Source organism: Apaloderma vittatum, unplaced genomic scaffold, assembly GCF_000703405.1.
Source record: "Apaloderma vittatum isolate BGI_N311 unplaced genomic scaffold, ASM70340v1 scaffold8638, whole genome shotgun sequence".
Classification (NCBI taxonomy): domain Eukaryota; kingdom Metazoa; phylum Chordata; class Aves; order Trogoniformes; family Trogonidae; genus Apaloderma; species Apaloderma vittatum.
In genome coordinates this window covers 10,385-24,331 of record NW_009732357.1, presented here as the reverse complement: position 1 = coordinate 24,331, position 13,947 = coordinate 10,385, and the positions used below count along the sequence as shown (strand labels likewise).

General features: G+C 38.3%; 1 protein-coding gene across 3 annotated transcripts; it reads left to right on the top strand.

The window, feature by feature from the left end:
* Nucleotides 1-6,668: 6,668 nt before the first annotated feature.
* Nucleotides 6,669-12,686, top strand: PTP4A1 (protein tyrosine phosphatase type IVA, member 1). Of its 3 annotated transcripts, XM_009875496.1 has the most exons (5): nt 6,669-7,222; nt 8,734-8,826; nt 9,148-9,278; nt 10,152-10,226; nt 11,071-12,686. In XM_009875496.1, exons 1-5 carry the CDS (start codon nt 7,118-7,120, stop codon nt 11,186-11,188), a joined length of 522 nt encoding a protein of 173 aa, XP_009873798.1. In that variant the 5' UTR covers nt 6,669-7,117; the 3' UTR covers nt 11,189-12,686. The 3 variants fall into 3 exon arrangements, with proteins under 3 accessions (XP_009873798.1, XP_009873799.1, XP_009873800.1); XM_009875497.1 differs by lacking the exon at nt 10,152-10,226; XM_009875498.1 differs by lacking the exon at nt 8,734-8,826 and having other exon boundaries at nt 7,127-7,222.
* The last annotated feature ends 1,261 nt before the right edge of the window (nt 12,687-13,947 follow it).

Genomic DNA, 13,947 nt, shown 5'->3' with positions numbered 1-13,947 from the left:
TGGGCGGGAGGAAAAGCCCGCGCAGGAGTCGTTGAAGGGGACGTTTCTGTCAGAGCCTGCCGCTGGTCCTCAGAAGCTCGCGAATGCATCGAACACCTTAATTTTGACCAAAACTGATTTTAAAGCCTTGCCATCTGGATTTTGCGGGAAGGCATTTTGTTCTGGAGGTGGGTCACAGTTCAACATAAAAAGTTTTAACTTCCCTCATTTGCTTACTGCTTAGTGGGGGCTTTTTGTGTTTGGTTGTGTTTTTTTTTAACCCCCTAGTAAACCTCAGTGTCTTTGCTACCTAACCTGTGTGACCACAGTGTGTAGTTATGCACAAACAATGTAGGGCTTGCTAGTAGGTAGTACACCCTCCAAAAGTAGGGAAGTAAAGAAGACGAAGCATCATCAAAATCAAGTGATAGAAGCAGGATTAGTGGTGGTAATGGGCAGATCTGGGTTGCAAATGTTATGAGCTGACACAAACACACGGTCTCTGCGGCATGAGGGTCCTGTGATTTTGGTATTTCTTATTGCTGCTGGAGACAACTTCCAATATGTCTGCCCACATCTGCGGTGTCTTTCCAAAGCAATGACTCAGAAGTATGAACCCTGTCTCCCTGTAATTTCATAAAACTGTCAAAAAACCTACCAACCCTTGAAGGTGACACTGAAATGTCGGCTTTTATTATTCTGTTGATGGAACAGCAACGGTGTTTGAAATTGTCTTATGGCAACAAGATTTTTTCAGGGTGGGGGGGAGAGGAAAAACGTGGAAGGAACGCTACATAAATTACACAGCCATGGGAGGAAATGTGAGAGTGAGAAAGAAAAATGACTAACAGGTACAGCAGGAGCTGAGGGAAAAGGTTGTCATTGTCTTACCAAAACTGTATGTGTCAGGCAGTAAATAAATAGAATTTAGCCTTATCTAATAGCTTCTTATCTTGTGAAACCTTCCTGTTCTGATAGAATACATGCCACGTAAGAGTGCTGGATCTATCCCAGTGTGTAGGCTGACTGTAAATGATCACTTCATCTCTTAAAGATTAACCAGAACACCCGGGTCAAGGTATTACTGAATTCCAAACTAATAGCAGATTGTCAACTTATTTAAAAAAAAAAAAATCACTATCGCATCAATACAAGAAATAATTCTGTGTTAAATGTAAGTCTTTAACAATGTATAGCTTTCTTCACAGATACAGCTTTTTTTTGGCACTCATACCTTTATTAGACTCAATGAAACAGAGCAATAACTGTCTTTGCATGTATATACTAAATTTCTCATGTTATTGCTTTAAACATAATGAAATAAGTTTTGAGTAGGATGACAGGATTTACGTAGTTTGCAACTAAAGTGAGGTCATTTTGAGATTCCTTGCTTTCAGGAACTCAAGAGGATACATTAGACAGGGGCATGGAATGGTTTCTCTGATGTCTTATTTTCACCAATATCTGTTAACACTTCTTTACATGTTTTCATGATCAAAGTAGAACTACTAGGAACACAGTTATGTGGCCTCAGTTTCATCAACTCTGGAAGTTGCATTGACTTGTTATACAGGAAGCTTTCAGACTTCTTTTTTCTTCCCCCTAAACTGCGTACTTGAGCCCCAAGAAGCCTTCTTCCTTCACACAGAGCATGTCGTAACAGATTCATGATAAACCTTTGGAATCTCCTATCTGTGGTATGTAAGTGTATTTTCTTAGGCCATGGGTTGCTTTCTCTGGTCCAAAGTGGGTAGTGTTATCACTGTGGATATCATAATACAGGCATTCATGTGCCCAGTAGATAGGAGGCTTATCTTGTCAACAATACCAAGCAAAGGTGTGCCTCTACCTTGTGTAGTGGCTCTGCAATTTGTAGCACTTACCCTCCCACTCTTCCTTGTCTGCCTTAGCAGTTGCTACAGGCCTTGAGCAGTAAGATAAAGTCAAGATATTTGTCCCTCTGTCCTTCAGTAACTTTTTGTCAGCTAACAAGTTAGAACAGTGAACTTACTTGCAGGTGTTCTCAAACTGTAATGAAATACAGTTTATTTTGGTTTTCTAGTTTTGATCTTGTGGTTTCAGTAGCTGAGTGTGTGGCAGATCGTGACTTCAGAAAATGTGATACCATGTAGCTGGTTCTGGGTATAAATGTTTCCCGGTCTATGTGCAGGTGGGTTGAGCAACTGTGAACAGTCTTTCACATCTTCTGAAGGTGGGGTGAACTGTTCTGTGACTGTGTAAACAAGGGCCTTTGTTTGCGTGCTTCTCGACGCTACCAAGTTGTGAACAAGAATGTTAATAGCATGGGATAACCTTACACCTCTCCGCTTTCCACATATAGGTAATGATCTAATAGAATGCTTTCATAAGCAGATATTGCCAGACATGTGATTGTTTCAAACCCCAAATTAACGTGCATCTAAGTCTGCTTGTCAGTGAGGAAGATACTTAACTTCTCATCCCAAAGAAGGGCATAAAGGTTTTGTTTTCAAGGTGGTTTCCTCTTTCTTGAAAAAAAAAATGTTCTCTAACTTCTCCTAGCATAGGTGTTAGTAGACGGTACAATTGTAATTAGCATGACTTTACCCATATTGGACAGGACACCTCTTAATTAGGTGATCCTGACATATTAACCTTAGTTTTGTGTTCCAAGCTTATTCTGACGGATCTAACAGTTGTTTGGCTTTCTGTTACTGATAGGAACTGCTGCTACTCTTGCCAGTACCTTTCAGTGTTACTTATCCTCAAGGAAAACTCATGTGTGAATTGAAGAGAGTATGGTGGAGTCACCAGCTTGATGGTACAAATGAGGAGTTGGTGTCATTCTGTTAGAAGCTTCTGCATACAATACTGTTCATTTGAGTTTCACTTAAGCGGCCTTATGCTTTCATAAGCTGTCTTGACTTTTTTGATACCTTACTTAGCAAGCAGTTAACAGTATGAGACCGTATAATAATTTAAAAGATGGATTTCCAAGCATCTCAAAAGCTGTTCATGTTGTTTAAGTTTCCCCTAAGCCTTACCTGGCCTTAATTACTAGAACACTATTTTTATAGCTGATTTCTTATCTTTCAGGCCTTTTTCCTGTGAAGATGGGCGAAGCCTTGTACTCTGGCTCAATGCCATAACACAAACAGCATGCCAGTGTGCTACTTCTCTTTAATTTTCATTTGACTCCCAGAACAACTAGGTTGGAAAAGCAGTCTTAAGGCAACTCTTAAGGAGTTGAGCTTTGAGTTGCATGTTGAGCTTTCTGGCTAGCAATGGTGAGAAGTGATGGCATTCACATCAAAGGAAAATGTGAGCTTTACTCCTTTATAATGTGGCGGCAGCAGTTGCCAAGGCAAACAGTGAGACTCAAATACATGCATGGTTAGCTCCTTAGTTACGTGAATTAGTAAGGTGCTGATGTGTCCAATTGCTAACTGTTAAGTCAATATTAACAAAATGAATTAGTTTGTAGGGGTTGATTACATGTAGAACTCGATATTGCCTGACGTACTTGCTTCAACTTTGCATAAGAATTTGAACTGTGTGCCCGATCTTTAGATGTGATTAACAATCTGCATTAAAAAAGTAGGATTTGTTACTTCTAATGCTGTGCTGCCTGCCTTCCTCCTTACCCCCACAATGAGTTTATCTGGTACCATACCATGAAAACCCCATCGTTTTGTACCAAGGGCTGCCGGCATACCAGACTGGATGAATCGTGATTATTTCTAACTTCCTACCTGCCCTACAGTGAGGTCATATTAATTGTTTCCAGTTACTCTACATTCTTTCCTCCCCAAAAATCTTGATCTTGCAGATGGAAAGGTCTTTCCTTTACCCTAGTGATCCCATTCTATCTCCTTGAGCTCGCTTGCATGCTTTTCTGTTTCTGACAGCCTCCGCTGGCTCATCCTCTACCAGAGAAAAGGACTGGCTGTGATTCCTCTTAGTCTTAAGAGGAGATAAACACGAGATCTGCCAGCACATGTGAAAAGCAGCACAAGACCTTGTGCAGCTGTATCTGCTTAAAGCTGTCCTGCCCCTTCTTGCTGTTCTGCTTCTTAAACTAATTGAAAGTGACTTTAAATAAGCTGTCTTCAGTTCTTGTTTTCAATTGCTATATTAGGTGTTCCCTAGGTCTGGTCCGAGGAGTCTTGTTAATGCACACCTACCTACCTTCTTCTGCTAGGGCATTGCATTGCTGGTGTGTCATGATTCTTGGAGTTCTTCCGAGTCTGAATTCTCCTGGTTCCTGTTACTCTGTTGGCCTTTGACTTCAGAGGAACCTTCTTACTCCTTTTTCATGCCTATTATATTTAGAGTTCTCACTGTCCCTGAAGTTATTGCAAATAAAAACCAAAATAATTTTTGTTTGAGTAACTGGCAAACTTAATCCTTCACTCTTTACAGAAATGGTGATGGTAGTATCTCTGAAGTGGCAGCAAAGTGAAGTTACTCTGGTAGTTTACTTCTGCTAATTTCTTTCTTGTATTTGTTAGCAGTACTGTTGTGTGTGTTTCATTTTGTTTTTTCTTTTTGTGAGCTATGCCTGTGATTAAGGTGCATCCTGGAAACTTCTTAGCTATCTGAAAACATGAAAAGGATGCCTGGAGGTGTTTGGTCTGCTTCTTCTAAAGGTCCTTAGCAACTCTGTGTGATGCAGCTCTATCCGTCTGCTCCAGTCCAATCTCCTAATGATTTTTATCTTCTCGGTTACTACTGTGTTACTGAACTTCCTCTTCTTTGGACTTTTGAATGGAGCAAAACAATGTCTGCAACACAAAACGTTGTCTTTCTTTAAATTGTAGTTCACTTTAAGAACTTCTGTACTGCTGAGGTACCTAATAACCTCTAAAGGTCCTTTCCAACCCAAGCAATTCTGTGATTCTGTATACCTCTTAGCAAACTCAACAGTTATTATACTATTGATCTATTGTGACTTCTGCTTAATACTAACTGTTGTTGAATAGACTTACTGTAGTCTTATGGTATATGGTTTAGTGCCTGCAGCGGAGTCTTGTTCTGACGCCAAATCCTCGATGGCGGTTGGTGACTATGACTTACGTGCATGTAGCTTTTCCTTCCTGCCCTTTGTGTAAAATGTATTAAGCTGTTGGCTTTTATCAGGACCTACTTTGCAGTTGTCTTTAGGATGTGATCATTTGAATTTGCTTTCTCATGGTTGGGAAGCTTTTCAGAGTCCTTTGAATGGGAAGGTTTGAATGCAGAGCACTGAAATACTGTCTCTTCTCCTTACTTTCTTGTGTATACTTGCCCTGATTGTATACATGGATGAATGCTTAGAGTTGGTTTGTAGTTAAAAAAAATAAATCTGAACATTATTACAATGAAGTTACAGTTTCTGTTTGCTAGAAACTAAATTTATGAAGACAGAACTGATATTACTGTGTTCCAGCTGGAAAAAAAAATCATATTTTTAGGAAATTAAATAGGTAATAGTGATTCTGTAACACTTCCTTGTTCAGCTAATCTATTTCCAAAGTGTCTTGGGCAGTATCTTGTTTGGGCGTAGAAGTATGTGGATTGCTTCCAGTGTCTGGAATTGATTGGACAACAGAAGGAATTTTTTTTTCCTGCTAAAGTTGTAGAATCAGTAGTGTTTCTCCCTAGTGCCTAAGTATATGTAATAGACACTTGGTTCAGTTTGTGCCTGTCTTTTGGGAAACAAAACTTCTCTCGTCTTCCCTTTTTGTTTCTGTTGCAGGTGCTGTCAGCAGCACTGGTACTGTGACTGGGCACAGAACTAGCTCCTTTGCTCTAAGGTTTCCACGGGTCATAAAAGCATATATTCTTGGTTCATTTGCATAGCAACATCTGCAGCTGAGTACACAACTCAAAGCACTTCAGCTATCTTCAGCTTCCTGGTTGTGCCTCTTCCAGTAATTTTATAAGTAAACTTAACCATGGCAAAATAGCACACCGCTGGGCAGGAATAAAAAGTCTCAAAATACATCCAAAAGCTCACATTTTTTTGCTAGGCCACAAAGACTTTGTGTTTGCCTTCAAGGCCTCGTATTTGAGACAAGTGGATTTAGATGGTTCCCCCACTCCATTGGCTGTTTTCTATGTGAATGAAGGTCCGTTCCAACCTTTATGATTCTATGAATGATGCGTACAAGCCAAGTAAGTTTTTAGCATTTCAGACAAGTGATTCTACATCAGAGACTGGTGGTTTCGTTTAAACACTATAAATGATCTGATGCTGAGTTTGAATATTCAGGTAATCTCATCCTTGCTTTCATGAGACTACTTAAAGTCAGCGTAACTTTAGTAGGTGTTGCGATGTCTCTCAGTTCACAATGGAAAGTACAATTGTATGGATATCCTGGAAAAGTTATGCTTTATATAAATACTGAGGTTCTTAAAACTTGGTCTCTTGTTGCAAACGCTTAGCACATTTGATTTGGTATTTTGAAACATTTCAAGTTTTGTTGTTGAAACAGCCTTATATGGAAACTTTGTATTAAGTAAATGTATTTACTTTCAAGTAATCCTTGCTAAGAAAGGTAACAGGATTCTTACACAAACCTAATATTTTCATTAAAAAATAAACCCTGTGGAACTGCTTACTTCCTCTGGTTTTAGTTTGTTTGTTTTATAGTGTTTTATGTCTTCAAAATAACCTTGTTTCACCTTGCTCACTACACCTTTTCTTTTTTCTCCCCTTCTCTCTACAGCAGTTCTGTGGTGTTCTTGGTCACACATTTATGGAGTTTCTGAAGGGCAGTGGAGACTACTGCCAGGCACAGCACGACCTCTATGCAGACAAGTGAACTGTAGAAATTCATTACTACTCCACCAAGAAGCCCCCCTAAGAGTGGTTGACCAGGATAAGAAGTATTGAATTGAAATTGGCAGAGCATTTAACAACAGAATTCAGACCTGGATGGGGTAAACCTCAGTGCACTGCCTTTTTTTTTGCCTCAGTATTACTGGATTGAAGAATTGCTGCTTCTTGTTAGGAGGTTCATTTCATTTCCCATTGCTCCCAACTTCACACTTCCAAGCACTGAGATTTTCACGTGGAGTATAGTGAAGTAGACTTAAGTTTCTCTACATCACTTCTGTATTAGATTTTTTTTTTTAATCCTTTCACAATCTTGTTGCATGTTTTAACTAAAACAATATGGCCCGAATGAACCGCCCAGCTCCTGTGGAAATCACCTACAAGAACATGAGATTCCTAATCACACACAATCCAACCAATGCAACCTTAAACAAATTTATAGAGGTAAGCTAGGGCGCAATTTTTACTGGCTTTTTAATTTTTTTTAAATGTCTGAACAGCATGCTATATATTAACAGTTTCCTTCTTTACTAGTTAACAGCTGTGGAAGCCATATGAAGAGGTACTGAGACTGTTTATGTATTGACTTTTTTGAGTACTGATGCCATGCTTCAGAGACCTACAGAGACCTGTTCAGATGTACTTTAGCCTTCACAATAACGTGCTTCTGAAAGTGAAGCAAAGAAATAAATGTCTAGTACGTTGCACATTAAGTAAATTGTTTAGGTCTGAAGACAGAAATTATGCTGCAGAATTACGTGCAGAACAGTACGGAGACCTGCTGGTGGTCAGAACTCACATTTAGATTCATCTGAAGAAGTATCACATTTCCTCTTGCCTATTGCATAGTGATTAAAAAGAATAGTGCACTATACATTGTGGATCAGAACCTTAGGAACGAATAACAGGATTGCAATATGCTTTCACTGCCTGTGCCCCTTCGGTATTAGCATATCATGGTTCTAGTGTAGCTTAGAGAATCCTCTGTGTGTTTTGGTGTCTACCTGGGAAATTTGTGGCAGTTGGCTAGCTCTGCATCCAGAGCTGCTAAAGCTACTTTAAGTGTTTTGGTACATGCTGAAACTGTTGACTGGAGCCAGGTGGCTTGGCATATATTGCTAACATCTGAGTTTATCAGAAACCTTGCATCTAGTGTGTTGGAGCTATAAAGTGCACAGTTAAAAGCGCATACGTGTACGCTAACAAAAGGTTCCGCCAAAGTTACCTCCTGGTAAGGTCTGAGTTTATAATGCAGTCCCTCATTAGCAAGATTTTAGGTATATTATACCTCTGTTTTGCAGTCAGTGAGGGGTAATTTTCAAGACACGCTGTGAGATAACATTTGCTTGCCTTTATGCTCTCACAACCAGATAAAGTATGCTTAGATTATGCTTCAGTCATTACTGTGACTGTTCCAGTGTGAATGATGGGTTGTTGTGGGGAGAATGAAGACTGATTGCCCCCCCCCTTTTTTTTTTTAATGGAGGGTAATAGCAAAATGGAAAGCTATTTATTTTTTTTATTCTCTAGTTATGATAACTTGAGAACTGGAGTAATTTATTGTTCTGTGCTCAATTTTCAATAGGTCCTACAAACCTATTGTTTTAAGCAGAGGAAAGCTTCCTTTTTCTTTAAAAGGAATGAGCTTTTGGAGATGAGCTACTTATTTCCTTAATGTTCATCTGGATCTGATTTTAAAAGAAAAAAAAAACCTTGATCCAACATATACAAAACTTGATCTTCAGATATATTTGCAGAAGAGCTTAAAGGAAACTGGCATTAGCACACACTGAAAACTTATTTCAGCTTTCTGTGTTCTTCATAGGGTGGCAAGGATTTGTGTGAGTTTATTTACTGAAAATTTTGGAATGAGTTTAATAAGCTAGCCTGTTGAGAAAATTAAATGGTAAGTCAAGTCAGTTCATTCTTAAAGCAGAATTTTTTTTGCTACCTAGGAACTTAAGAAATACGGTGTTACCACAGTGGTAAGAGTGTGTGAAGCTACTTATGACACAGCTCCGGTGGAAAAAGAAGGCATTCAGGTTTTGGTAAGTAGGTGTAGAAACAATTTAAAACCAACCCATTCTGTCACCCCGCCCCCCTTTTGCTTGAGGCAAAAGCTGTATAGGCATTTTCTCATCGTGTTAAAAATCCGATTTTGAGCAAAATCAATTGCTCAGTGAAAACAGATTGAAAGGAATATATTCCTGATATTGCTATAGCTATGCTATTAGAAAACTGTAAGCTTGAGTGGTTTCCTTAGCTGTCAGCTCCTTTATTCGTTGTGTCCCCTCCCTTTTTGTGTATGTACACAGCATGTGAGCGTAAAGAGTCCTACTGTTGTTTATGTATGTCATGCTATATTCTAGGATTGGCCCTTTGATGACGGTGCTCCACCATCCAATCAGATTGTTGATGATTGGCTAAACCTCCTTAAAGTTAAATTTCGTGAAGAACCTGGTTGTTGCATTGCTGTACACTGTGTTGCTGGTCTTGGAAGGTGGGTGAAGTTTTAAAGGTCTGTTGACTTGTCATCCCTGATCAGATTTGTTAAGATCTAATAGAACAGTTGATTTGAGGCAGATATAGAATAGTCACAGTATTAGAATGACCTCATGCTTAGAACAATTTCCTGCCATCTGAAACTAATTTTATGTAACTATTAGACTCATTAGAGTCATTAGACTCATCATCTACAGATGATTCTATTATGACAGCTCTCATGCAATAACTACTGAATGAAGTAATCAAGTATATTCTTGTACCAAACATATTGATGAGTTATCAATGAGTTATCAATGAGTTAGAGTTTGATTTGTGTCAAGCTTTCTTAACTGAAAACTGTATTCTGTCAGATGAAGAATACGGTGGCAAGCAAGGAAGTCCTTGGGGGTATGCAGCAGCCTGTGGATTGCGTCTGTTCCTAAAACTTGTGACACTAGTTCTAAGGGTTGTCAGTTCCTACAGAACCTGACCCTTCTTCTGATTTCTGCTGTGTGGTCCTGACTGCAGCTGAGGATGCTTATTTGTGGGAATGGAAACCTGTGTGCAACTTTTTCGCAAAATCTGTTTGAAACTAATTGGTAAAGATTTTTTTTTCCTGCTGTCCTCTCCTGTACCTAAAGTCAGATGAATGAAGTTCAGATTGACCAGAATAAAATTAAACCCCTTTCTTAATGAGGATGGGTAACTCGAAAACAGATGGTATAATGGCTGAGTTAATGTAGAAATGCTTTCTGTCTGTCTCTCTTGCTTCCCCAGGAAAGAAACATCAGATACAGGGAAGGACATAAAATAGAACTGGGAAAAGTAAACTATTCCTAAGTATGCGTTGGCAAATGCTAAACTGATATTTTTATTGTTTTTTTAACAGAGCTCCAGTCTTAGTTGCTCTTGCACTCATAGAATGTGGAATGAAGTATGAAGATGCAGTGCAGTTCATAAGACAGTAAGTATGAAGCTAACATCTCTCTGTTTCCAAGATTTAACACGTTGATTTATCTTTGGGCATTAAAGGAAATAGTCTGAATGCTATTCTTGTCTTTTTATGCTTTATTTTTTTGTAAGATATTTAGTACATCTGAACTTCTTAACACATATACTGCATACAGTCAGTGTTGTGGGACTTGCCCCGTGGAGATGGGTATTTTCTGCTCCTGTGGAAACTAGAATCAGTAATTATTTGAAGAAGTTTAAAAATGCCCAAACAAAAAAGCACAATGCCTGACTTTCAGTTAGATCTGCAGGGTTGTCTTTATCATTTGTACATATGAGAGGAAGAATAGCATTGAGCCTAACACTCACAGTTGTGGATCCTTTCTTCTGTATTGGATCTAAGTGTGCTAAATGATTCCTCCTAGTCTCTTCTGGTAGTCTACAGAAGAAATATTTCCTTGAGTTATTTTTTTTTTTAAATAAATGTAAGGAAGTTGTATGAGAACTTTAGTCTAAATGTCTTATTTTTGCAGCTTTCAGCTATATTAGAAAGAACCGGTAGCTCATACGAACAGTACCGAAAAGACCATTTCACATCTGCTGTATAACTTTCTTCTGATCTTTCTTCTAAAGATCTTACACACAAGCCAAAGATCTTAATGTATCAGAGTGCTATGTACTAAAGTGCTGTGTGGTCCAGTGAGGTATTTGTGAAAGGAGGCTACCACCCTCTTTCCTGGCATTTAACTTCTAATTATCCCCAGTTTGGTTACAATCTTCTCTTTCTCTGGTTGGTGATATTCTTTCACTAGGCAGTAGATTGATATTATGTTTAAAATACTTTTTCCTCCATCTAGGAAGCGGCGTGGAGCTTTTAACAGCAAGCAACTTCTGTACTTGGAGAAATACCGCCCCAAGATGCGTCTGCGCTTCAAAGACTCCAATGGTCACCGAAATAATTGTTGTATTCAGTAAAGCTCAACGGCCTATAGTACTTCTTTGGGAATAAAGGATGGAAACTAGAATTAAGCAGACTGCGTGCGAAAGACATCAGTCTGATATTTTTTTAGTAGTAAAGGAAGCTTCCTTAGGAGTATTTAATAGGCTAAAGGCTTAGTAGAAATGCAACGTCTGTGTTTAGATAAATACTCGTTTGGAGACCCAGTAAATGTTTTTGCTGTACTCTGTTTCTGAGCTGTTGTCTTGTTCATTAATTACCGGTTCAAATATCCTTTAATCATCCTATTGATTCTTACCCACCTAGTTCCAGCTGCTAAAAATTGGGGTACTAAAATAAATCAATCTGTAGAGAGATTAGGTGCCAAAATACCCAGCATATCAGCTATGCGATTTTCCTGATTGATGAGCATAGCTCTGACATGAGACCTACCAGCTTATGTGGACCTTACTATCGTTTTTTTTTCTACAGTCATTTCAATATTGAAGAATATGGCCTCCGAGGTAGTTTTGCCTGCTCACTGTATGTTTTGTCTCCCACAATCGCACTAGAATTATCAGGATTTGCACAGTTTGTCTTTTTAATACTATGAATTACGGCAACTTTTTACCTTGTCATCTGTACTTTTCTGTTACCTGAACCTCTCCATTACAAATCATTACTCTCTGATTACTCATGTAGGAAATCTTTTAAATTGTATAGAAGCACACAAGTCTATAATGTCTCCAGACAAAAAGCCTTACAGTAAAATTAATGTTGGCACTTCATGTGCATCTTAACAGAGGGCCTGAAAAGGTTGGGAGGGGCTATTTAATATTTCTAGTAAAATGTTGCCTTTGTCTTGTGCAGGAAGTATAGAATATGCCCTTTACTTTAGTAAATATTTTTTTAAAATGTAGAAATGCTTTGTTATTGTAGCTAAAAATTCTTAATCAGAAAATTTCTGAAAATCTTGTAGTTTCTTTTACTGTACCTATTGAAGGTTGTTTACCAACTATTGCTTTGTTGAAAGTGTGATTTTTTTTTTTTTTTTCTTCTTTTTTCTTTTGTTTTTCCTCCTTGAGTTTCTGCTATGACTTGGGCAGACCTCTGTAATATTTTGTATGCCTTTCAAGCTGCGTAACTTAATATTTGGATACTTGATAATTTGTTTTATTATGTAATTGATAAAATGGTGATGTGTATTAATGTTAGTTCAACCATATATTTATACTGTCTTGGGAATGTGTGGTTATAGTTCTGTGGGAGAAATAATTTTGTCAGTGTTCACCAGCTTGTAAAATCTAGTGCGAGAGCTTAAACATCTAAATAAATACTGAAATGCACTTACAAAGTTTGCTGAAATGCTCATGACTTTCACTTATTTTTGTGTACTTTGTTGGCGATCTTAAGGTGCCTAAATTCAGAATCTATCCAGGCATCTCTTTTCTTATTTTCAAATCTGGGCCTGAATGTCCCCTTTGCTGTAATGTTTGCTGTTTGTTTTACTCATAAATAAATGTGGACAAAAATTAATAGTAGAAAGTACGAAATTTCTTTATGTAGCTTACTCATGACTCCCCGGTATTAAAATGGGTTACTTGCTTAGTGTTTTGAAACTGTCTTTGCAGTAAAAGCTGAAGAGTATGCACATCTATAAAGCTTGGAGAACACCTGTATAGGTAGTATTAGAATTTGATTACAAAACAGTATGATGCAGTGCTTCATTGTCGAGATGAAACTATGTCCAAACAGAAGATGTCCAAAAACTTACAGAAGCTAAAGCCTGGGTTTGAGTTTCCAGAGTTGTTGCCATACTTGCTGATGAGAACTGGGAGATGCTCTTTGTAGGCAGCTGAGGTGCTGTTCTTACTGGTGATTGTAAGCCCAGGCCCATGTCTGCTTAAATTAGAAAGGCAACGTATGTTTAACCCTAGGTTAAACGGTGAGGTGGTATGCTACACAAAACTTAAGCTTCAGTGAGACTTCTGAAGGACTGCCTTTGGAAAGGTATAGTCTCATTCAAAACTCTATATGATTTTAAGATGCCTGAAACTTACTACATTACAGACTAAGCTGAATTATATTAAAATAAGCTCTAAACTAGTTCAGCTTTCCTTTGGAAGTTAAACTTGGCTTGAGGTATTTTGATTCAAGGAATACAGATTCATTTGTCTGAGGAAATAAGGTCTTTTCTTTTGGAATGATGCCTGAAGTCGGCAGCGTTTGTATTGTCAAGGTGAAGTAGACTTTAGGAGCAGTTGCAAAAACAAAACTGAAATTCTGTAACTGGCCACTACAGCAGGCTGAATGTAAATACTGGTTTAACATAGATTTGCATCTAAATCAAGTTAAAAATGCTAATTTGGTCGTGTTTGGAACTAGGAGCAATCTGTAAAACAATTGCCAGTAAAATGCCTGTGAACTTTTTATTTCTTTAAAATGAGTAATGGAATTTCTGTACGTGTATCAGATCCTGGTGTGTCTCCACAGGATTTACACAGGCAAGGAGGCTGCGTTTAGGTAAGCGATGGGAGCTTGGTCCTTTGAGCTCTTCAAACTTGAGTTGGCTTGACTAATCAATTTCAGTAAACAGAGATTTCTAAAGAGGAAAAACTTCTGTGTAGTAAGTGTGTTCAAAGAAAAGATCAAGTCAACTTTAGACATGAATCCTGAAGGAACAGAAATTGTCTCTTCCTCTTTTGTCTGAACTATGGTAGATTTTGGAGACCATACCCAAACCATGAAGATAGCAGATGGAAGAACATAAAGCAAGTAACTAAAGTTCTGTGTGATG